Source organism: Eulemur rufifrons, chromosome 6 (assembly GCF_041146395.1).
Source record: "Eulemur rufifrons isolate Redbay chromosome 6, OSU_ERuf_1, whole genome shotgun sequence".
NCBI lineage: Eukaryota > Metazoa > Chordata > Mammalia > Primates > Lemuridae > Eulemur > Eulemur rufifrons.
This window is the reverse complement of record NC_090988.1, coordinates 98,500,780-98,522,629: the sequence shown is the minus strand read 5'-3', so window position 1 is coordinate 98,522,629 and position 21,850 is coordinate 98,500,780. Positions and strand designations below refer to the sequence as shown.

General features: G+C 52.9%; 1 protein-coding gene across 2 annotated transcripts in view; it reads left to right on the top strand.

Annotated features, from left to right (window-relative positions):
* Positions 1-18,450, top strand: part of NADSYN1 (NAD synthetase 1) — a 33,366-nt gene extending 14,916 nt beyond the window's left edge. For both annotated transcript variants that reach the window (XM_069471695.1, XM_069471696.1), the window contains 12 exons: positions 1,165-1,239; positions 2,119-2,243; positions 2,968-3,016; positions 3,388-3,490; positions 4,376-4,544; positions 5,614-5,749; positions 5,889-5,995; positions 9,171-9,302; positions 10,076-10,145; positions 14,650-14,778; positions 15,389-15,565; positions 18,216-18,450. In XM_069471695.1, the coding sequence (XP_069327796.1) occupies positions 1,165-1,239; positions 2,119-2,243; positions 2,968-3,016; positions 3,388-3,490; positions 4,376-4,544; positions 5,614-5,749; positions 5,889-5,995; positions 9,171-9,302; positions 10,076-10,145; positions 14,650-14,778; positions 15,389-15,565; positions 18,216-18,263 (1,320 nt within the window). In that variant the 3' untranslated portion in view covers positions 18,264-18,450. The remainder of the gene's footprint in view (positions 1-1,164; positions 1,240-2,118; positions 2,244-2,967; positions 3,017-3,387; positions 3,491-4,375; positions 4,545-5,613; positions 5,750-5,888; positions 5,996-9,170; positions 9,303-10,075; positions 10,146-14,649; positions 14,779-15,388; positions 15,566-18,215) is intronic.
* The last annotated feature ends 3,400 nt before the right edge of the window (positions 18,451-21,850 follow it).

Genomic DNA, 21,850 nt, shown 5'->3' with positions numbered 1-21,850 from the left:
AGATCTAGGCCACCCCTGGAAGGGGGTTCATGACCTTGTTGGGGCCACAAATTCCTTTGAGAAACTGATGAAAGCTATACACTCTCCACCTCTAAAGATGCATGTTAATGTAGGGGCAGAGTTTCTCCAATTTATTTTTTTTTTTATTTTTTTTATTTTTTTTGAGACAGAGTGTCGCTTTGTTGCCCAGGCTAGAGTGAGTGCCGTGGCGTCAGCCTAGCTCACAGCAACCTCAAATGCCTGGGCTTAAGTGATCCTACTGCCTCAGCCTCCCGAGTAGCTGGGACTACAGGCATGCGCCACCATGCCCGGCTAATTTTTTTTTCTATATATATTTTAGTTGACCAGATAATTTCTTTCTATTTTTAGTAGAGACGAGGTATCGCTCATTGCTCAGGCTGGTCTCGAACTCCTGACCTTGAGCGATCCACCCGCCTCGGCCTCCCAGAGTGCTAGGATTACAGGCGTGAGCCACCGCGCCCGGCCTTCTCCAATTTATTATATCACGTTGGATGTTAATTTTTTTTCACAGAAGAGACAATAGATGAAAAAGTCCTTGGAGAGATTTGTATGGCCCTCACTTTTGCTTTTTTTGAAGCAAAAAGGAAAGGAGGGCTGTTGTTACCAAAAATGGAAATAAAATTTAATTGTACAGATACAACAAAAAGTAATTTTGAGTTCTGCCCCAACATCGATATGAGTAGGAGGGTTACTCCTCTAGGGTTCCACCTTGCTTTAGGTTGGCTTCATTCTCAGGTTGCCTCTCCTCATGGTCCCAGGATGGCTGCAGCAGCTCCAGCCTTCTGATCTTTACAGTTATGTTCAGAGGCAGAAAAGAGGCCCTTGCTTCCCGTGTGTCTTTTTAATAAGAAAAAAGCTTTCCCAGAAGCCCCTGGCAGACTTACATCTGGTGTGATAATTAATGGATCACTGACAAGTGTCAATGCTGTGGAGAGTTGGTGGCAACAGCAGAGGGAAGGGCTTTGGGTTGGCAACAGCGCTGTCTGTCCCCTGTCCCTGGGCCCCTAAAGATCCACAGGCCTTCAGCCCCTGCTTTAGAAGGTACGACTCGTTCACATGCAACACCTGTGACGGTGATCAAATTACACATGGGAGTAGCAAAAACAGGAAATCACGGTTTCTCTTTGAAATTTCCTTGTCCAGGAAGTCCTGACGGCCACGTTGGATTTAGAGGACGTCAGGAGCTACAGGGCAGAGATTTCATCTCGAAACCTGGCGGTGAGCACTTTTCGTAGATGCCTGCGTGAGACACAGTGTGTGGTCATCTCTGGTTTTCTTCACTTAGCATGCTGTTGTCAGGGGTCATCCATGTTGTAGCGTGTGTCAGTGATTCCTTCCTTTGTATTGTCAAATAATATTCCATTGAACGGAATATTTGTTTATCCAGGCATCCATTGACGGACAGTTGGAATGTTTCCACTTTTTGTCTATTCTGAATAGTACTGCCGTGAACATTGATATATCAGGTGTTTTGTTTTGTTTTGTTTTGTTTTTGATCTCGCTCACCGGGACTAGAGTGCAGTGGCATCATCATAACTCACTGCAGCCTCAAACTCCTGAGCTCAAGCGATCCTCCTGCCTCAGCCTCCTGAGGAGCTGGGACTATAGGCCCATGCCATCATGCCCAGCTCATTTTTCTAGTTTTTTGTAGAGATGTGGTCTTGCTCTTGCTCATGCTGGTTTTAAACTCCTGGCTTCAAGCTATCCTCCCACCTTGGCCTCCCAAAGAGCTAGGATTACAGGCATGAGCCACTGTGCCCGGCCCACGTACCAGTTTTTGAATGGACACCTGTTTTCATTTCTCCTGGGTGTGTCTGTCCAGGCAAGGAATCACTGGGTCATGTGGCGACTGTGTTTAGCCTTTTGAGGAGCCGCCAGACTGTTTCCCAGCAGGTGGCACCATTGTGCACCCCAGCGGCACACGAGGGCGCTGTCCCTCCATACCCTCGCCATCGCTGCTTACCGCTATCGTCCTGGCTGTGGTTGTGCTGTGCGTTGCGCAGTGGCTGCTGGAGCCCTGCTCTTCCATGGGCCTCAGGAACCTTGAGGGTTTCCGTAGCTCAGGGATGTCATTTTGTCATGAATCTCCATCGACAGGCCACCAGGGTGAGCCCCTATCCCCGAGTGAAGGTGGACTTTGCCCTCTCATGCCACGAGGACCTGCTGGAGCCAGTCTCTGAGCCTGTCACGTGGAAGTACCACAGTCCCGAGGAGGAGATAAGGTGTGTGGCTCCCAACTCCAGGGGGAGCGTGGTCATCGCGTCCCACCCAGCTGCCGCCGCGGGCAGGGCGGGGACAGCACGGGGCTCTGCGGTGGGTTTTCAGAACCTGCCCAGGGTGGGAGCCAGGCCAGGAGGAGGCTATAGCCAGACTGCCTGGGTTTGCCCCCAGCTCTGCTGCTCCCTTGTGCTGTGACCTTGGGCACCAGGGCGCTGTCCCTCTGTGTCTCAGGTAACACCTACCCCCAGGGTTACTTTTATTTATTTTTTTTTTTTTTTTTGTTGAGACAGAGTCTCACTTTGTTGCCCAGGCTAGAGTGAGTGCCGTGGCGTCAGCTTAGCTCACAGCAACCTCAGACTCCTGGGCTTAAGCGATCCTACTGCCTCAGCCTCCCAAGTAGCTGGGACTACAGGCATGCGCCACTATGCCCGGCTAATTTTTTCTATATAGATTTTTAGTTGTCCATATAATGTCTTTCTATTTTTAGTAGAGACGGGGTCTCGCTCAGGCTGGTCTCGAACTCCTGACCTTGAGCAATCCACCCGCCTCGGCCTCCCAGAGTGCTAGGATTACAGGCGTGAGCCACCGCGCCCGGCCTCAGGGTTACTTTTAGAACTAAAATTCATCACTTCACATGAAGTGCTTGAAACAGAGAGACTGGGGCCTGGTCAGGTGCTGTGGGCAAGGCCGGCCGCCTCCGGACTCAGCGCTCTCGTTGCTCTGCAGCCTGGGACCCGCCTGCTGGCTCTGGGATTTTTTAAGACGAAGCCGACAGGTAAGTTGCCCAGTTTCCAGCCAGCTCAATTTGCTTGTTCTATGGGTTGGTTTGATTCTCGGGCAGGCTAGCGAGTCTCTTAATGCGAGCGTTGCTGGCTCCCCCTCTCATTCAGTGTCATCCTGTGTGTCTAATTCACCAGCGGAGAGTCAGCCTTAGACACGCCCCAGAGCAAAGGGTCTCTTTTCCCTCTGGAAAGCCCATTTGTTCTGGCAGGTGTGGGCATTCTCCCTGCCTCCCCTCAAGGCACTGACACCCACGTGCATTTCCGTGGGCGCCTCACCAGGGTTTGTTGGGCGGAGCTGGGCTAATCTTTGGGCAGGTCGCTCCCTGTGGCTCTGCTCACACTGTGTTTGGCTGGCCCATTCCAGGCGGGGTTTTTCCTGCCCCTGAGTGGTGGGGTGGACAGCGCGGCCACCGCCTGCCTCGTCTACTCCATGTGCCGCCAGGTCTGCCAGGCTGTGAAGAGTGGAAGTAGGTGATGTCCGAGGGCCCAAAGAAGGGAGGGGGAGCCCAGGAGCGGGCAGAGGCGAAACCCAGCTCAGGGGCCTCGTGGCTAAAGGAGGCTGTGGCCAAGCTCATGTCACAGCATCATGCCCAGGTCCTGGGGCAGCAAGGCCATCAAAGCCTCTTCCTGGGGCTTTGATCTGAGATGGCTGTATCTCCAGGGCTGCATCTATCTGCTGCTCTGTCCACAGTGTGGCCCAGTGGAAAGAACACAGGCTTGGGAGGTGGAAGTCCTCCGCTCTTCATGCTGACATTGAGCATGGCCTTAGCACAAAAACAGGGGTGGAGCCGTGCAGGCACCTGCGGCTATAGCCTGGAATGGAGCCATGCACGCACCTGGGGCTGTAACCTGGGGTGGAGCCGTGCTGGCACCTGGGACCGTAGCCTAGGGTGGAACCTTGCAGGCACCTGGGGCTGTAACCTGGGATGGAGCCATGCAGGCACCTGGGACCGTAGCCTAGGGTGGAACCTTGCACACACCTGGGGCTGTAACCTGGGATGGAGCCATGCAGGCACCTGGGGCTATAGCCTGGAATGGAGCCATGCACATACCTGGGGCTGTAACCTGGGATGGAGCCGTGCAGGCACCTGGGGCTATAGCCTGGAATGGAGCCATGCACATACCTGGGGCTGTAACCTGGGATGGAGCCATGCTGGCACCTGGGGCTGTAACCTGGGATGGAGCCATGCAGGCACCTGGGGCTGTAACCTGGGATGGAGCCGTGCAGGCACCTGGGACCGTAGCCTAGGGTGGAACCTTGCAGACAGCTGGGGCTGTAACCTGGGATGGAGCTATGCAGGCACCTCACACACGGCCAGTGGCTTCTACCCCTTCTGTCCTGGTGGTTTCAGATCAGGAAGTGCTGGCTGATGTCCAGACCATCGTGAACGAGATCAGCTACACCCCCGAGGACCCCCGAGACCTCTGTGGACGCATACTGACAACCTGCTACATGGCCAGTGAGAACTCCTCCCAGGAGACGCACGACAGGGCCAGAGAGTTGGCCCAGCAGATTGGAAGGTAGAGTTGGTCCCTAGTGTTGGGCACGGGCAGGCTGCTATGACAAAGGTCAGAGCTGCCGAAAACTCCACCTGCAACTGCATTTGTGTTTAAATGTGCGTCTAGGAGCTGAGCAGGTTTCTACTTTCTCTTGGTCTGAGCCAGATCTCAGGGAAACTGTACGTCAGTCCTCCCCACCCCCATCTTGGACTGTGTCTAGGATTTCCCCTCTTCCTTCCCGCCTTCTTGCGCCCCAGGCGCAGGCTGCAGGTGGCATGTGCTCCCTGGGTGCTCGGCAGGTAGGCAGCAGTGCGACCCATGCCCTTCCCCACCCCACCCAGCTGCCTTTTCCACAGGGCAAGTCTCTGTATTAGGATGGTGGAGAGAGGGCCCTTTCCAGAGAGGGGACACTAAGTCCCTTCTGCAACGTTCCATTCATAATGCCTCCTAGGAGAAAATGAGGAACTGCCTGTTGTATTGGATGAGCTCAGCTAAAAGCTGCCCCAGCCCTGCAATTCTGCTTCTAGATACGCACCCAAAGAAATTGAAAGCAAGGACCCAACAGACATTTGCACAAGAATGTCTGTAGCAGTGTTATTCCCGATTGCCAAAAGGCGGAAACCCAAGTGTCCATCAGCTGATGAGTGGCTAACTGTGGTCTGTCCACACAGTGGAGTGTTACTCAGCCATGAAAGGGAATGACGCACCGCCACGCTCTACCACACAGGCGGACCTTGCGGACATTATGCTGGGCGAAGGGAGCCAGTCGCAAAAGGCCACATAGCGTGTGCTTCCTTTCTGTGACATGTCCCAACGGGCACATCCCCAGGGACAGGAAGTAATTAGTGCTTGTCGGACGCTGGAGGAGGAGAGGATGGGGAGAGATTGCTAACGGGGTCGGGATTTCCTTTGGGGTGATGAGAAAGTTCTGGGCCAGGTAGTGGTGATGGTGGTGCAACGTGGATGTGTGGAGCACCACTGAACCGTACACTTTAAAACAGCCACCGTGGTGTTCTGTCACGTGTTCTGTACACACACTCGCACGCACACACAGGCACACTGCCCTCCGTGCTCACCCTTCTCCTTCCAGCCACCACATCGGTCTCAACATCGACCCAGCCGTGAAGGCTGTGGTGGGCATCTTCAGCCTGGTGACGGGGAAAAGCCCCCTGTTTGCGGCTCATGGAGGAAGCAGCAGGGAGAACCTGGCGTTGCAGAATGTGCAGGTGCCTCCCGCCTGGGCCATCGTCCCCATGGCGGGTGCGGGGCTGGGGTCGGCAGCCTGCATGCCTCGCTGGAGACACTGGTCACAGGGCTTCGTGGCCTGGCCAGGGTAACCGTTTATGTCCCCCTTGTGTTGTCCAGGCCCGGATAAGAATGGTCCTCGCCTACCTGTTTGCTCAGCTGAGCCTCTGGTCGCGGGGCGTCCGCGGTGGGCTCCTGGTGCTGGGATCCGCCAACGTGGATGAGAGGTGAGTGTGCTGCGGTGGCAGGTGGTGGCGGGCTCCTGGGCGTCTCGAATCCCTGAGGGCAACTTGCTGCAGGAGGCGGTGAATCTTGACTCTTGTGGTATCTGGGAGAGACGCGGGGAGGAGATTCCTGTCCTCCCAGGTCTCACATGGCAAATGGTACCTGGGGCAGCATCATTCCTCTGAAATTTCTTAATGACGAGAGTGGCAGATTGGATCAACGTCGTGCCTGGCTGCCCCCACCCAACCTTGCCCCAGCGCTACCCAGTTCTACCTGGCCGTGGGGTTCCTCATCCACACTGCACCTTGCGGTCGGCCCCCCAGCCCTGGCTCCATGCTTAGGCTCTTTCTCCAGGCCTCTCCTCTGCATCTTAGGTCGTGTCTTTGCATCTAGATTTCTCCTCTAAACCAGAGAGTTATTTTTTCATGTGAACTGAGAATATTGCCTTTCTCATACTGCTTCCTTGTTAAAGAAATTCAGAGACTCCCTGTTGTTTTCCAGATAAAATTCAAGCTGCCCTTCAAGCCCAGCGGTGGAGGCTATTAGCATTTCTTTTCCAGGCTTGGGCTCCCCGTTTCGCATAGGTGAGCCTCTGCTCCTCTCAGCTCTTCTGCTTGCTCTTCCCAGTTGCTCCATATTAGCTGAGGGATTTCAGGTACTTCATCTGTCATTTATTCATCTGTTCATCTCTGCGTCCGTCTCTCCATCCATTAGTTGAGCCATCCATCCATCCACCCGTCTATCTACCTGTCTATCCATCCATCCATCTGTCCATCTATCCACCCATCTGTCCACCTGTCCATCCATCTACCCATCTGTCCACCTATCCATCCATCCACTCATCTGTCCACCTGTCCATCCATCCATCCATCTGTCCATCTATCCACCCATCTGTCCACCTGTCCATCCATCCACCCATCTGTCCACCTGTCCATCCATCCACCCATCTGTCCACCTGTCCATCCATCCACCCATCCGTCACACCTGTCTGTCCATCCATCCATCTGTCCATCCATCCACCCATCTGTCCACCTGTCCATCCATCCACTCACCTGTCCATCCATCCACCCATCTGTCCATCCATATTTCCTTCCCTTCCTCCCTCCCTTCCTTCTTTCCATCAGTCCATCCTTTTATCTATGGCATGAGCATCTTAATCTTTCTACATCTTTGCATATCTGTAAATGTGTTCTCTTTTAAATCTTATTTTTGACATTTAAACCCTATTTTATTTTTCTGGTTATAGCAATTTAAAATAAACACTCTATACCTGGTAAAAAAAAAAAAATTCCCCACCCTCCCCGTGCACATTTTGTTAATTTTCGTTGCTTTTCTGTTGCCTGCGGTGTTTTTGTAAGGAACTGATGTTTCAGGAAGGGTGTGATGGCTGGCATATATTTTAAGCTCTGGCATAGGCAAGAATATTGATCTTTTGTTTGGTTTTGCTTTTGTAGATGGACAAGAATTTGACCTGTTATCAAATTATATTGTTCTAACATTTTTCCCCTCACAACTCTTGTCCATTGTTTTCTGGTATTTAAAATTTTTCCCACAGTGGGGTTGTGTTCTGGGAGCTTCAGGGTTTCTAGGTGTCTGTTTAGAAAATAAACAAACCTAAGTGTTCGTCACTTTTTGCTGTTCAGCATTTCTCATCAACAGTCAGAGGTCTGCCTGCAGTCGAGGAAACTTCTTCTATCATGTTTTAATTCTGTTCTCTCTGTCCTGGCTGTTTCTGTCCCCGGCTGCCTTCCCATCCGCTGCTCTTTTCTCGCTGGTTCCAGCCATACCTTTTCTTCCTTTACATTCTGGGGTAGAATCTCAGGTTTATGGTGTTGGTTTTTAAAAACATTTCTTGTAATTCTGTTTTTTCATTGCTTCTGATTCTAATTTTCATTCAGTTATGGCTTTTATCTGTTTAGGGGTCTTCATTTGAACTGTGGTGCTGGGAGGGGGCACTCAGGGCAGGGCCGTGGGGAGTCCCCAGGGTGTGTAAAGGAAGGTGCCGCCTGGCCTCACTCAGGCCTGGAAGCAGCGCTGGCTGGCCCTGAGGGTCTGACGCCCAGGCACCACTCGATGGTGAGAGTCAGGAGGGGTGAGAAGGCGTTTCCGTGTGAGTTTGGGGTGGGAGAATCGCTCATGGTGAGATGAGCAGGGACCAGCCCGGAAGGCCTTGCACGGCCAAGGGCACCAACGAAAGGACCAGGCAGTGGGGGCCCGGCCAGGATTCACCATGGAGGTGATGGGGGCACTTGGCATGGAGGAGGTGGGCCGGGATCCAGGGACCTGCACCACCGTGCAGCTGTGGCAGGGTGGGGTGGTTAAGGCAGGGTCCACGGAAGAGGTGGGGGGTTTCCTGTGGCTGCCATGACAAATGACCACAAAGTCTGTGGCTTCAGCAGCACCACGGCTCTGTAGGATAGACGTCCAGCTGGGTGCTCACTGGGCTCAAGTGATGGTGTGGGCTGGACTGGGTCCTTCTGGAGGCCCCAGGGAGCATCTGCTTCTTGCCTGTCCAGCTTCTGGCGGCCCTGCCTTCTGTGGCTCGTGGCCCCTCCTCCTCTGCACGGCCAACAGCGCTGCATCTCCGGGCCTTTCCTCTGCCCCTCACCTCTCATCCCCTCTTCTACTTCTAAGGTCCCTGTGATTGCATTTTGGGCCCCCCTGCAATCCAGGATCATGTCCCCATCCCAGTGCTCACCTGGACCCAGTTGCCCTGTGAGGTGGCATTCTCTCAGGTTCTGGGGACCAGGACGTGGGCATCTCTGGGGGAGCATTCTTCTGCTGACCACAGGAGTCAGAGCTGACAGGCGAGGAGAGGGGCCCTGCTGCTGCCTAGGCTGAGTGTCCACGTGCACCAAGATCCCACCTCCCCCTTGGGACATCTGTCCCTTGGCTCTGCTTGCCTGGCCCGCCTTTGAGTCAGGCTGCTCGAGCTGGACGCTACTGACTCCCAAATTCACTTCCCCACCCAGGCGTCTCCTCTGGTCCAGCCCCTCTCCGCAGTCATCTGTGGCCCCCTCCCCTCTGCGGCCTGCTCCAGCCGTACCACACTTCCCCAGACCCTCAAGTTTGCCAGGGCTGTGGCCCCTGAGCTCCTGGAGGAAGCCAGTTCTGGGATGGCCGGGGTTGGCTGAATCTGCAGCCCCTCGGGCCCATGTGCTCTCTGTCTTGCTGCAGTCTCCTCGGCTACTTGACCAAGTACGACTGCTCCAGTGCGGACATCAACCCCATAGGCGGGATCAGCAAGACGGACCTCAGAGCCTTTGTCCAGCTGTGCGTCGAGCACTTCCAGCTTCCCGCCCTCCGGGGGTGAGTGCACCCAGGCCGTGGCTATGGCTCCTGGGCTCCAGGTCCCTCTCCCAGCACAGCCCGGCCACCCTCGCCCCCACTTGGCCACCCTCGGAGCTCCCTACCACCCAATGAAGACAGCCCTGCCCCTGAACCAGGCTGGGCACTTGCAGTCCTGTGACCAGGCCACCCCCTTCTTCCTGTTGGTGCTTCCACAGCCCCCCAGTGCTGGCCAGACAGGGAGCTGCTGCCGCCCTTCTGCCCTGGCCTCCCTCCTCCCGCCGTCCTAACGGGGAGGTCTGGTACAGTGCGGCGGTCCATCTTAGAGCACTGGGGGCTTTAGCAGCGAGTGGATTGAGTAATGCCCAGAACTTTCCTAGGCCTTTGTTTGCATTGTTTCCTATAGTAGGAATGTCCTTTCTTCTCTTTGTCCCTCCTGGGTGATTGTGCCCCCAGGGGACACTGGGCAATGTCTGGAGACATGTTTAGCTTCACGTGGGGTCTGTTAGTGGCCTTTAGTGAGTAGAGGCCAAGGACACTCCTGACTGTGCTACAATGCACAGGACATTTACATTCCCAACTTCAGGGAATTATCTAGCCCCAGGTGAGGCTGGCATGCCCCTGTGCTGTGCCTCCCAGCCTCAGGTTATGAGGTCCCCTCGACTTGGCTCTACTGGTGGTGAACAGGGCAAAGTGGCCAGCAGGCTTGGGACAGGTGGTTTGGTGATTCTCTCCCAAAGCTCATGAGCACGTTAGCAGCTATAGTGACTGTCCTCTGTGTGTCTTGGCTACAGCATCCTGTCAGCACCGGCCACTGCAGAGCTGGAGCCCTTGGCTGACGGACACGTGTCCCAGACTGATGAGGTAATGGTGGTGGCTTTGTCATGGTACCTGTTCTTCTCCTCCCCTCCTCCACATGATGGTGGTGGCTCCTTCCTGCCTCCTTTCTGCCCTGAGGAACTGTGCTCCACCGCCAGGCTCCTGGCCTGGTGCCCAGGCTTCAGCATCCATCACATCGTCAACCTTTGACACCTCGGTCCTGCTTTCTTCTGGTTGGGGCCTGGGAAAGCAGGGGTGAGGCAGGTGGAAAGGGCGAGTGAATGGCGAGCTAAGAAATGCAGGTCCCTGGCATGCAGGAGGGGAGTCTCTCCAGGAGCTTGAGTGACCTCAGAGAAGAATTGCTCTTGACTCCTCCATTTCACGCTGGCCTGTGGCGATTGGGGCCACGGCTGTGGTTTGTAGCTCAGCAGGTGCTGGAGAAGTGGCCATCAGCCTTTTATCATAAGATGCATGGCCCTCCAGCCTCCTTAGGTCACAAAGTCTTACTCCTATATTTTCTTCCAAGAGTTTTATACTTTCAGTTCTTACATTTAGAGAATCTATAATCTAGTTGAGTTAACTTTTATGTATGGTGTGAGGAAGGGGTCCGACTTCATTCTTTTACATGTACACATCCAAATGTCCCAGCACCATTTGTTGAAAAGACTATTTTTCTCCCCTAGAATTATTTTGTCACCTTTGTTGTAAACATAGGATTTATTTCTAGACTCCACTCCATTGATCTACATGTCTTTCCTTATACTGGTACCATGCTGTCATGATTACTATAACTTTGTAGGAAGTTTTGAAATCCAGAACTATGAGTCCTCCAACTTTGTTCTTTTTCAAGATAATTTTGGCTACTCTAGATCCCTTGGATTTCCATGTGAATTTTGAGATCAGCTTGTTAATTTTTGCAAAAAACAAAAATAGCTTGGATTTTGATAGGCATTGCATTGAACCTATAGATCAGTTAGGGCGGGGGTTACCATCTTGATAATGTTAAGTCTTCTGAACCATGAACATGGGATGTCTTCTCATTTATTTAACTCTCCTTTAGTGTTTTTCAATGTTTTCTAGTTTTCAGAGTATAAGTTTGCACTTCTTTTGTTACATTTATTTTGAAGTATTTTATTCTTGTTGATAGTACTGTAAATGAAATTCTTAATTTCATTTTTGGGTTGTTCATCGCTGGTGTATAGAGACACAATTGATTTTTATATGTTGCTCTTGTTCCCTATAGCCCTGTTGAGCTCATTTATTAGTTCTAATAGCTTTTTAGTGGATTCCTTAAGATTTTCTGTTTACCAGGTCATGCCATCTGCAAATAGAGGTAATTTTACTTCTTCCTTTCCAACCTGGATGCCTTTTATTTCCTTTTCTTGCCTAATCTCCCTGGCTAGAACCTTTAGTACAATATTGAATAGAAGCCATGAGAGGGGATATCCTTGTATTGTTCCTGATCTTAGCGGGAAAAGATACAGTTTTTTCCCCATTAAGTGTGATGTTAGCTGCGGATTTCTCATACACATCCTTTATATTGTTCACGAAGTTCCCTTCTATTCTTAGTTTGTTGAGTGCTTTTATCATAAAAGGGTGTTGGATCTTGTCAAATGCTCTTTCTACAATTTCCAGATGTTAAACCAGCCTTGCATTCCTGGGATGACTCCCTGTTGGTCTTGGTGTATAATCCTTTTTGTATGTTGCTGGCTTTGGTTTGCTGGTATTCTGTTGAGGATTGTCTTCACAAGGGATATTGATCTGTAGTTTCCTTTTCTTGTAATGTCTTTGTCTGGTTCGGTATCAAGGAGATACTGGCTTGGTAGAAAGAGTTAGGAAGTGTTCCCTCCTCTTCTGTGTTTTGAAGAGTTTGTGAAGAATTTATATTGTTCTGTACAGTTTTGGTAGAGTTCATGGGAAGCCATCTGACCTGGGCTTTTCTTTGTGAGAAGTGTCTTCATTTTTAATCCAATCTCTTGTTAGAGGCCTATTCACATTTCCTCCGAGTCAGTTTGTATCTGTGTTAGTCAGTGTTTTCCAGAGAGAACCAATAGGGTGAATGGATGGATAGGTTTTTCTTTTGATCTTTTCAAAGAATAACTTTTAGTTTTGTTGATTTTCTCTTTTATTATTATATGCCCCATTTCTTTAATTTCCCTCAAATCTCTATTATTTTCTTCCTTCTAATTGCTTTAGGTTTAGTTTGCTCTTCTTTTCCCAGTGGCTGAAGGTAGAAGGTTACGTTATTAATTGGAGATCTTTTTTTCTTTGTTAACATAGGTGTTTGCAGCTATAAATTTCCCTCCTAGCGAGGCTTTTCCTTCATCGTTGTGTCTTCATTTCACTCACCAGAATGTTTTCTGATTCCTCTTGTGATTTCTTCTTTGATCCATTGGTTTTGTAGGAGTGCACTGTTACATTTCCACATGTTTGTGAATTTCTGAAATTTCTTTCTGTTATTGAATCTCTAGTTGTGTTCCCTTGTGGTTAGAGTGCCTACTTTGTATGACTTCAATGTTTTAAAGTTTTCTGAGGCTTCCTTTGTGGCCCAGCACGTGGTCTGTCCTGGAGAATGTACCATGTGCACTTAAGAACGTGTGTTCTGCGGCTGCTGGGTGGAGAGTTCTGAAGATGTCTGCTGGGTCTCGTTGGTTTACAGACTTGACCCCATCTTCTGTTGCCTTCTTGATATTCTGTCTAGTTCTATCCATTATTGAAAGTGGGATATTGAAGACTCCAACTATTATCATTGAATTGGAGAAATTAAAATGTTACAATAGGCCGGGCGCGGTGGCTCACGCCTGTAATCCTAGCACTCTGGGAGGCCGAGGCGGGTGGATCGCTCAAGGTCAGGAGTTCGAGACCAGCCTGAGCAAGAGCGAGACCCCGTCTCTACTAAAAATAGAAAAAAAAAATTATATGGACAACCAAAAAAAACATATGTATAGAAAAATTAGCCGGGCATGGTGGCACATGCCTGTAGTCCCAGCTACTCGGGAGGCTGAGGCAGTAGGATCGCTTGAGCCCAGGAGTTTGAGGTTGCTGTGAGCTAGGCTGACGCCACGGCACTCACTCTAGCCTGGGCAACAAAGTGAGACTCTGTCTCAAAAAAAAAAATAAAAAAAAAAAATAAAAAAATGTTACAATAGAAAATATTCACTTCATGCAGAAGAAATCAGTAAAGCAGCTTATTGTTCCCGAACCTGTCAGGTGCTAGGGACTCCACTGTGAACAAGACAGATGTGGCCACTGCTCTTAAAATCATAGAGTCCCCTGAAGGGGCCAGAGAAGAAGAGCGTAACCATGATGAGTGCTGCAAACAAAATAGATGGGGAGACACAATAAAGAGAGATGGCAGCGGATGGCAGTGTCCCTTAGGCAGGGTTCAGGATGACCTGAGGACTGAGAGAAGGCCAGGCAGCTACATCCGAATGGGGAGGATGGGGACATAGGACAGGGGCCACATCACAGAGGGTCTTGCACACCCTGGTTGGGGGTAGGGGCCACACTGCCGTGGATCCCCAAATGCCAGCATTCACGTCTGCCTCTGATAACAGCTCTAGCCATGTCTCTGATGGTGGCTCTGCCCATGTGATGGTGGCTCTGGCTGTGTCACCTCTGATGACAGCTCTAGCTGTGCGTCTGGGATAAGGGCTCGGGGATTTGAGGGAATTGAGAGGGAATCAGATCAGGTATTGAAAATGGAGACGGGTCTGGGTTTTGTAAGCCGCAAGGTAAAATTGACTCTCCTGAGCCCAGCTGGAGGAGTTGGTGGCCTGGCACTGTCACACCAGTGGCATCTTGTGGCCTCCAACATAGCCCAGATTTCAGTGATCCCTGTTCCCTCTTCTCTGGCCCTCCGCACAGCAAGGGAGCAGGTCAGGAGGGCGGGGGCAGGATCCGTCCGCTCAGCGTGCCGAGCCTCACCCGAGGCTGCCATGGCAAATGGCTGCAAACTGGGCGGCTTAAAGCAACAGGAGTCCCTTCTCTCACCGTTCCGGAGACCAGAAATGTGAAATGAAGGTGTTGGCTTGTTGTGGTCCCTCCAAAGCCCCCACGGGTGGTTCCAAGTGCTCCTTGGCTAGTGGCTGCATCGCTCCAGTCTCTGCGTCTGTCTTCCCACGGGCTTCTCCCGTCTCTCTTCTTATCCCTTCTAGGACATCTGTCGTTGGATTTAGGGCCCACTCCACATCCAGAGTCATTGCCTCTCAAGATGTTTAACTGAATTACATCTGCAAAGACTCTTCTTCCAAATAAGGTCACAGTCGCAGCTTCCAGAGGTTAAGGGCATGAATCTATTGTTGGTGACCCACAGGTTGCCCCACTGCAGTCCTCAAAACCAAATGTCTGGCTCTTGGTCATTTTTTCCGGAATGCCACGTCCTTCGTGGCTGATCAGTGCTAGGGAAATAGGCTGAGCATCAGCTACTGGCTCTTTGGGGAAGGCTCCGCCCCCTGGGTCTCCGGTTCCCATCTCCAGTGGACGCTCTAAGCTCTCCTCCTGCCCTGACGCAAGGTCACCCTGTGCAGTGGGTTTTTGTCCTCTGCAGGAGGATATGGGGATGACGTACGAGGAGCTCTCAGTGTACGGGAGACTCCGGAAGGTCGCCAAGGCGGGGCCCTACAGCATGTTCTGCAAACTCCTCACCCTGTGGAGAAACGTCTGCTCCCCACGACAGGTGAGCCACGAGTGACGGTTCACAGAGGGAGACCCATCAGGTGCAGTCACCTTTGCAGGGCTCGATTTGACTTGTAGGAGCAAGTAAATGCCATGTGACCCTCACAGAGTGAAACTGTCCCGCACAAGAGCGCTTTCCAGTTCTCCTTCCCACCAGCTCGGGTCATCTGTTTGCCCTTCGGTAGCTCAGCCAGCCCCAGGGCAACAGGACATGAAACAAGCCCCTCCTCTTTTTGCGGGCAGACCACAAACTGCAAGGTCAAGGTCAGAATAGTATGGCTTTCTGCTAGTTGTGGGTCTTGTCCGGGCTGAAGCCCACAAACACGGTGGTCCCACAGGACCTCCTGGAAGCCTCACGAAATGACCCTGCGGGCTCGCCTCAGAGCTCCCGGAGCAGCCAGCCTGCCGCAGGGCTGGAGTCAGAGAGTCCACGGTGTCACGGCTCCACAGCCCCCTGGCCTGGGCCCTGGCGTTCCCCTCTCCCTCTGGGGAAGGTCACACTCGGGGCTGTCACCTGTCAGCCACTGGCTTGCCTAGTCCAGTGTCCAAATTCTAGCCACGGGCCCTTCCAGCTTTGCTAACCCGAAGCCCATGCGTTGCATGCCCTCCAGGTGGCTGACAAAGTGAAGCGATTTTTCTCGAAATACGCCATGAACAGACACAAGATGACCACGCTCACCCCCGCCTACCACGCTGAGAACTACAGCCCCGACGACAACAGGTTTGACCTGCGACCGTTTCTGTACCACACCGGCTGGCCGTGGCAGTTTCGGTGCATAGACAACCAGGTAAATCAGGCGAGAGTGTTTTTTGCTCTTTGTGAAACATCTGTGGGGGCAACACGGGCATATTTCCGTCGAAGACGGAAAAGCGTTTTTACATGCACGGGGCACTTTTCCTGCCCTCACTTCTGCAAAGGGACAAGTATGTTTAAAGCTTTATTTGTTTTAATTGATAAATACAAGTTGTATATATTTATTCTGTGCAACATGACGTTTTGATATATGTAGACTCTATGGATGGGTAAGTCAAGCTATTTAACATATTAGGCATTACCTCACATACTTGCAGTGTCTTTTTGTGGTGAGAACACTTAAAATCCACTCTCTTAGCGCTTTCCGGTGTTAACTGTGGTCGTCCTGTTGTGCAGTGGAGCTGCTGAACTGGTGCCTCCCGTATGGCTGAAACTTTGTGTGCTTTGGCCAACGTCTCCCCACTCCCAGCCCCGGCAAGCTCCGTTCTGCTCTCTGCTTCCGTGAGATTAACTTTTTTACCCCCCACAGATGAATGAGATCGTGCAGATTTGTCTTTCTGGGCCTGGCTTATTTCACTTAGCTCACGGTCCTCCAGAGTAGTCTATCCTGTTGCAAATGAGAGCATTTCCGTCTTTTTAAAGGCATTAAAATAGCATCCCGCTGTGTATGTGCCACATTTTCTTCATCCGCTCACCCGTTGGTGCACACAGAGGTTGAGCCCACATTCCGCTGCTGTGAGCCGTGCTGCAGTGAGCACGGGCTTGCGGCTCTCCCTTCAACACGCTCGTTTCCTTTCCTGCAGGTTTATACCCAGTAGTGGGATTGCTGGGTTGTATGGTAGTTCCCGTCTTAATTTTTTGAGCGCCCTCCATACTGTTTTCCATAATGGCCGTCCTAATTCACAAGTGTGTTCAGAGTGAGTCGGGTGTAGCTGCTGGTGGCCGTGCTGTTTGCCAGCACCGAGCGCACTGGGATCAGTGGCCTCGCACCGCTTCATGAGCATGGTGCCAACTGCTGTCGCTTCTAAACAACCGGAGTTTCCGGATGGTTTCACAGCCCCTCAACCAGCCTGTTTTCCTTTTCTCTTTGTAGTTAATTAAGAATAGAATGAAAAAAAGACTGATAACATCAGTAAAAAAAAGTATAGGGCCCACCCTTTTTCAAGGCCAGACGTGGGAGCCACAGCAGACAGCAAGACAGACGTGGCCCTCCCGAGGGCAGGCGGTGATCTGGTGGGAGGAGAGAGACGGCCAAGTCGTCACCACAGGGGCCATTTAACATTGAAATTGTTACCAGTGTGCTGAGCCCGAGGGTACCAGGGGCCGGAAGGAAGCTGCTTTAAACCTGGTGGTCAGCGACGGCATCTCTGAGCAGGTGACCTGTGAACAGAGGGTGGGCCCGGTGCAGGGATTCTCCGTCAGGGACGGTTTGCCCCCCTGCGGACCTTAGGCGATGTCTGGAGAGGTTTTTGGTTATCACAACTGGGCTGGGGTCTGTGCTGCTGGCGTCTGGAGCAGGAGTCCAGGGTGCTGCTGACCACCCTACGGGGCGCAGGACGGGCCCACCCCCACCGCAACAGAGAATCACCCGGTCTATCGTGTCAGTAATGCCGGGGTTGAGGACCGCTGACATTTTGGGCCGGATGATTGTGGGGGCTTCTTGGTTGCAAGGAGTAGATACTATATCTGGCTGACTTTGGTGGAATGGAACTTACTAGAAGAGTAACTGGGAGGGTTGAAGAGAGGGCTGGGCCAATGGAGGCTGGGACGCTGGGACTCTCAGGCCAGGCGGCTGCTGCCCTGAATCCCTTGCTGTGGCCAGACAGAGCCCATGCTCCACGCCTGCTGCGGCGGATGACAGTGCTCTGCCTTCCTGCATGTCACTGCATCACTGGGCAGTGGAGTGGCTGAGCCTCTGGTGACAGAGCTGTCACTTGGCCACCCAGGGCAGGGAAAGAGAGCTGTTCCCGGCTCCGGCTTCTGTCATGGCGGATGGGGGCCTGGTTCCCACCAAGACCCACTCGGCCACGGATTACCCCAGACCGGGCAGGGGGTCCGGATGCTGTGTAGCCTGGAAAATGACACGTGGAGGCGTGAGATACACAGCCAGGTAAAGATGAAAACACCTGCACTCTGACGTCCTCAGTGACCACCGTGCCTGTGCTGAGACTCACCCTCCAGCCTTCTCCAACGCACATGTTCGCAGTACCCTGTGGAGACGCTTTGACAACCTGGTTTTCCAACTCCAGGGCGTGTGACCCCCTCTTTGGTGTATTTCGACAGCACGACTGTCAAGAGTCCACGCATAGGCCGGGCGCGGTGGCTCACGCCTGTAATCCTAGCACTCTGGGAGGCCGAGGCGGGTGGATTGCTCAAGGTCAGGAGTTCGAGACCAGCCTGAGCGAGACCCCGTCTCTACTAAAAAAATAGAAAGACATTATATGGACAACTAAAAATCTATATAGAAAAAATTAGCCGGGCATAGTGGCGCATGCCTGTAGTCCCAGCTACTCGGGAGGCTGAGGCAGTAGGATCGCTTAAGCCGAGGAGTCTGAGGTTGCTGTGAGCTAAGCTGACGCCACGGCACTCACTCTAGCCTGGGCAACAGAGTGAGACTCTGTCTCAAAAAAAAAAAAAAAAAAGAGTCCATGCACGGACCATGGTGTCCGGGCTTCTCTCTCCAGGTTCTCCAGCTGGAGGCGGCAGAGCAGCAGCGCCTGGCAGTGGACTGAGGGTCGATCCTGCCCGGAGTCCTCCTCTCCTCAAGGACTCCAGTGTCATGTTGTCGCTGTCGCTGGCAGCCACGGCGAGGACCTCTGCCAATCCCATCCAGAGTGGCACGTCCAGCAAGTTTTGTTTCCCATTTCGAGGGAGAGGGATCTTTTCATTCTATTGATAATTCCTTAGGAAGAGGCTGCAATAAATCTCGTGTGACTTCTAAGCCTTCCCGCGCAGCGTGTGCTTTCCCCGCCCCGGGCTGCAGCGGGTGGCTTGACGGGAAGCTGCTGGGTGAGCAGGAGCCTCCAGGACGCCGGTGGGCTGCATCTTTGCACCAAGAACAAGGACAGCAGCTTCCTGGCCGGGAGGGGGCTTCCTGAGCAGAAAACGGAGGGGAGGAGCCCTCTCCTCCCACCCACATCCACCTTCCAATAGGGTCCCCTAGTAATAGGGTAGTGTTGGGAGTTAGAGGGCTGTGTCCCTCCAGTGTAGGACAGTCACCAACTACAGGGCAATGTCCCTCCATTTGTCGGGCAGTGGCCCATCAGCTGAGGTCATCACCACAGCTCGGCCAGTGAGAAGCTGTGGATCCTCTCTGGCTGTGTGCAGGTTGCTGAGGGACCCTGGGCTCTGTCCTAAGCCCCCAACACCGAGCGGACCTTCCTTCCTGGAGAGGGGAACGTCCCCTGGCATCAGCTCCAGAGCTTATTTGGAGTCTGAGGAAGCTGCTCACGCCGTCCTGAGAGCTGAGATGAGCAGGAGCCTGTCCCCTCGCCTCTTGGAAGCCCTCCGAGTGTCTGGCTGGCATATGTCACTCAAAGGACAAAGCGGCCTGAGGGCACCCCAGGGAGAGCCCAGGGCTCCCTGCGCATGTGTGACGGCCCCAGCCAGGGGATTTTCCTCGTGTTCTGCGTCATGGGTGCGTCCAGTCCAGACCAGCTCCCAGCAGCATCGGCCCAGAACGTTCTACCACCATAGCAGAAAGCAGCCACAGACTACACGTGACTGTGCTCCAGTAAAACCTTATTTATGGGCATGGAAATTTGAATTTCATGTAATTTTTCATATCACAAAATATCCTTCTTTTGGTTTTTTTCCCAGCCATTTACAATGTAAACCCGTTCTTGTCTCATGGACCATCCACAAATAGGTGTCAGGCGGGATGGGGCCTCTGGCCGTAGTTTGCTGACGCCTAGCGGTAAAGGTGGCCGTGTCACCTCCTCGTGGGCTTTGTGAGGCTTCACGCAGCCACTCCCTGTGGAGTGCTCAGAGCGTGTTTGGCGCGTCGAGGTGGGTGCAAGGTGTTCCTGTTAATGTCTCTGCCTTCTGCCCCTCCCTTGATGTCCTGCACCCAATGGACGCCTCCCCCGTGTTCCCCCGATTCTGCCGTAGCACCCCAAATCTATTTCCTCCTGGTTATGCACGCGAATTGACAACACGGAGCTTGGTAAGATTGCACTTGGATAGGGCCGTGGGAACAGTTCTGAATGATGAGTTCCGAGTGGGAGGCCCGTCGGGGGCCTTATGTTCTAGTTTGAGGCCTTCCGGAGCCTCCTTCCTGCTCTGCCCAGCAGTGTTGAAGGTGGCAGCTATTCCATCAGCCTGGGTCCCTAAGTAACAGCAATATCTTGCAACAGATACGGAATGTGAGTAAAACACAAAAACTCAAAATAAAACAACTGTGTTGTTTTAAGCCACCTTTGCTGTGGTGTACCCGTCCTTGGGGCTAGGCCACTTCTGTAAGGAGCTGCGAGGCTGCTGGCTTCAGTGGCTGCTCCATTTCGGACTTTTGTGCTTTAAGATAAAGTGTCCTGTCTCTCCGCGCTGTGCAGCCCTCATGCAAAGATGGCACAAGTCACTCCATGGACAATTGGATGAGGATGTTGGGGTGGCGGAGGCTGGGTAGGGGTAGGGCTGGTAGAGAATATGTGTGGGCTAAAATTGGGGGACACCCCACTGGAGAGTCTCGTACACAGAAGCTGCAGGACTTAGGCATCAGGAGTCCCCGTGGAGACGTCAGACAGGGAGACGACGGTGGGTTGCGTGACCGAGCAGTGGCAGCGTGGGAAGAAGTGACGGACAGGGCAGGCGAGAGGACCCTGAATCCCCTGGGCAAATGGGGTCGGAAGGAGAAGGGGCAGACGCCTCGCTCTTACGTTTGGGGCCAGCACAGGAACCGCCTGTGTGGGGAGGTGGGCCTGCTCCAGACACTCTGGTCCTGGAGAAATCGCTCGGGCTTCAGACCACCCGGCCCTCTTGGGAGCCGTGGGGGAGAGTGGAGCCCTCGGTGTTATCAGGACCATCCACGGGCTCTTGTGTTTTCCTGTGTCCTGCTCTCTGGCCACCAGGAGTCCAAGCGTGGTCTCTGAGGTGCCCTCTGCGGGTCCCTTTCTGCCTCTCTCCCACCCAGCCCCCAACTCTGCATAGAGTCTTTCTCCTCCGTGACCCCTTCCTCTTCTGCACAAACCTCTGTAGCACATTGTCACAATGTGCCCAACACCGTGACCCATCCTCTCAGGTGATGTCTGAGACTTGAAATACCTGGTACATTTTGGGGCTAAGCCATATTTGAGGGCCCTGCCCTAAAACATCCCTTGAAGTCAGCCCGGTAGGGTGTCCTTCCCAGGCCACCATACAGTTTGGGTCCCTGCTCCTCAGTCCACATCCCGACCCTCCCGGATGCTCTGTTCTTCCCTCTCTTCCCCAGTCCCAACCCTCACACCCCCGGCAGTGACCAGCCACGGGCCCCAGACACAGCACTCCCAGGTCTGTGCCGGGGCTTCCGGGGGGCCCCAGAGGGCCGTCGGGAAGGGCAGGACTCGCTCCACCCCAGGAAGTGAGCCGCACCGCGGGGTGCTCAAATCACGTTTTCTTCTTAGAAACGTATCCATTTGTGCCACGGATGGCCCCAAGCTCTCAGAGAGAGACAGCAGAGTAAGGGAGATGGGGAGAGAGTATCTCTGGGCAAGCTCCTCCTGGAGAGAGGCAGCTGAGAAATAAATGACGAAAGTCTCAACCCACACCCGCTGGAGGTTCTGCACGTGGGTGGCGTCAACGTGGCCTGACCCCGGCTCCTAGGCTCCCTGAGGGGTGAGCGGGTCCAGACGTCACTCCGTCACACTCTCACCTTTCCCCCGGGAGTTTCCCCGCTCCGTCCAGGTTCTGTCCTCAGTTGGAGGAGATTCTTTTCCAGGGACTGGGGACATGTATGGTTGTTCAGGCTCATGGCTCCCAGCATCAACTACTGGGAGAGCCCGGTGAGAAAGGGGAAGGAAAGGCGTGTTCCTTACTGTCTGTGGGAGAGGACGGGGGTCATGCCTGCCCCACAGCACAGCTCACATCTCTACCGTGGGGTCCCTGTGTCAGCACCCAGGATCCTCCCTTCTCAAATCTTCTCAAACTCCACGGCGGTGGTTCTCAAATGCTTTGGTTTCGAGACCCCAGAGCATTTGCTTACGGGGTCTGTATCTGTTGACATTTGCCACCTTAGAAATCAACGCTGAGAAATTAAAAAATATTTACTCTATGCAGTCATTTAAAAATAAAAATACTAATTGCATGTTAACATGAAATAGCATGTTTTTATGAAAAAAATACGTTT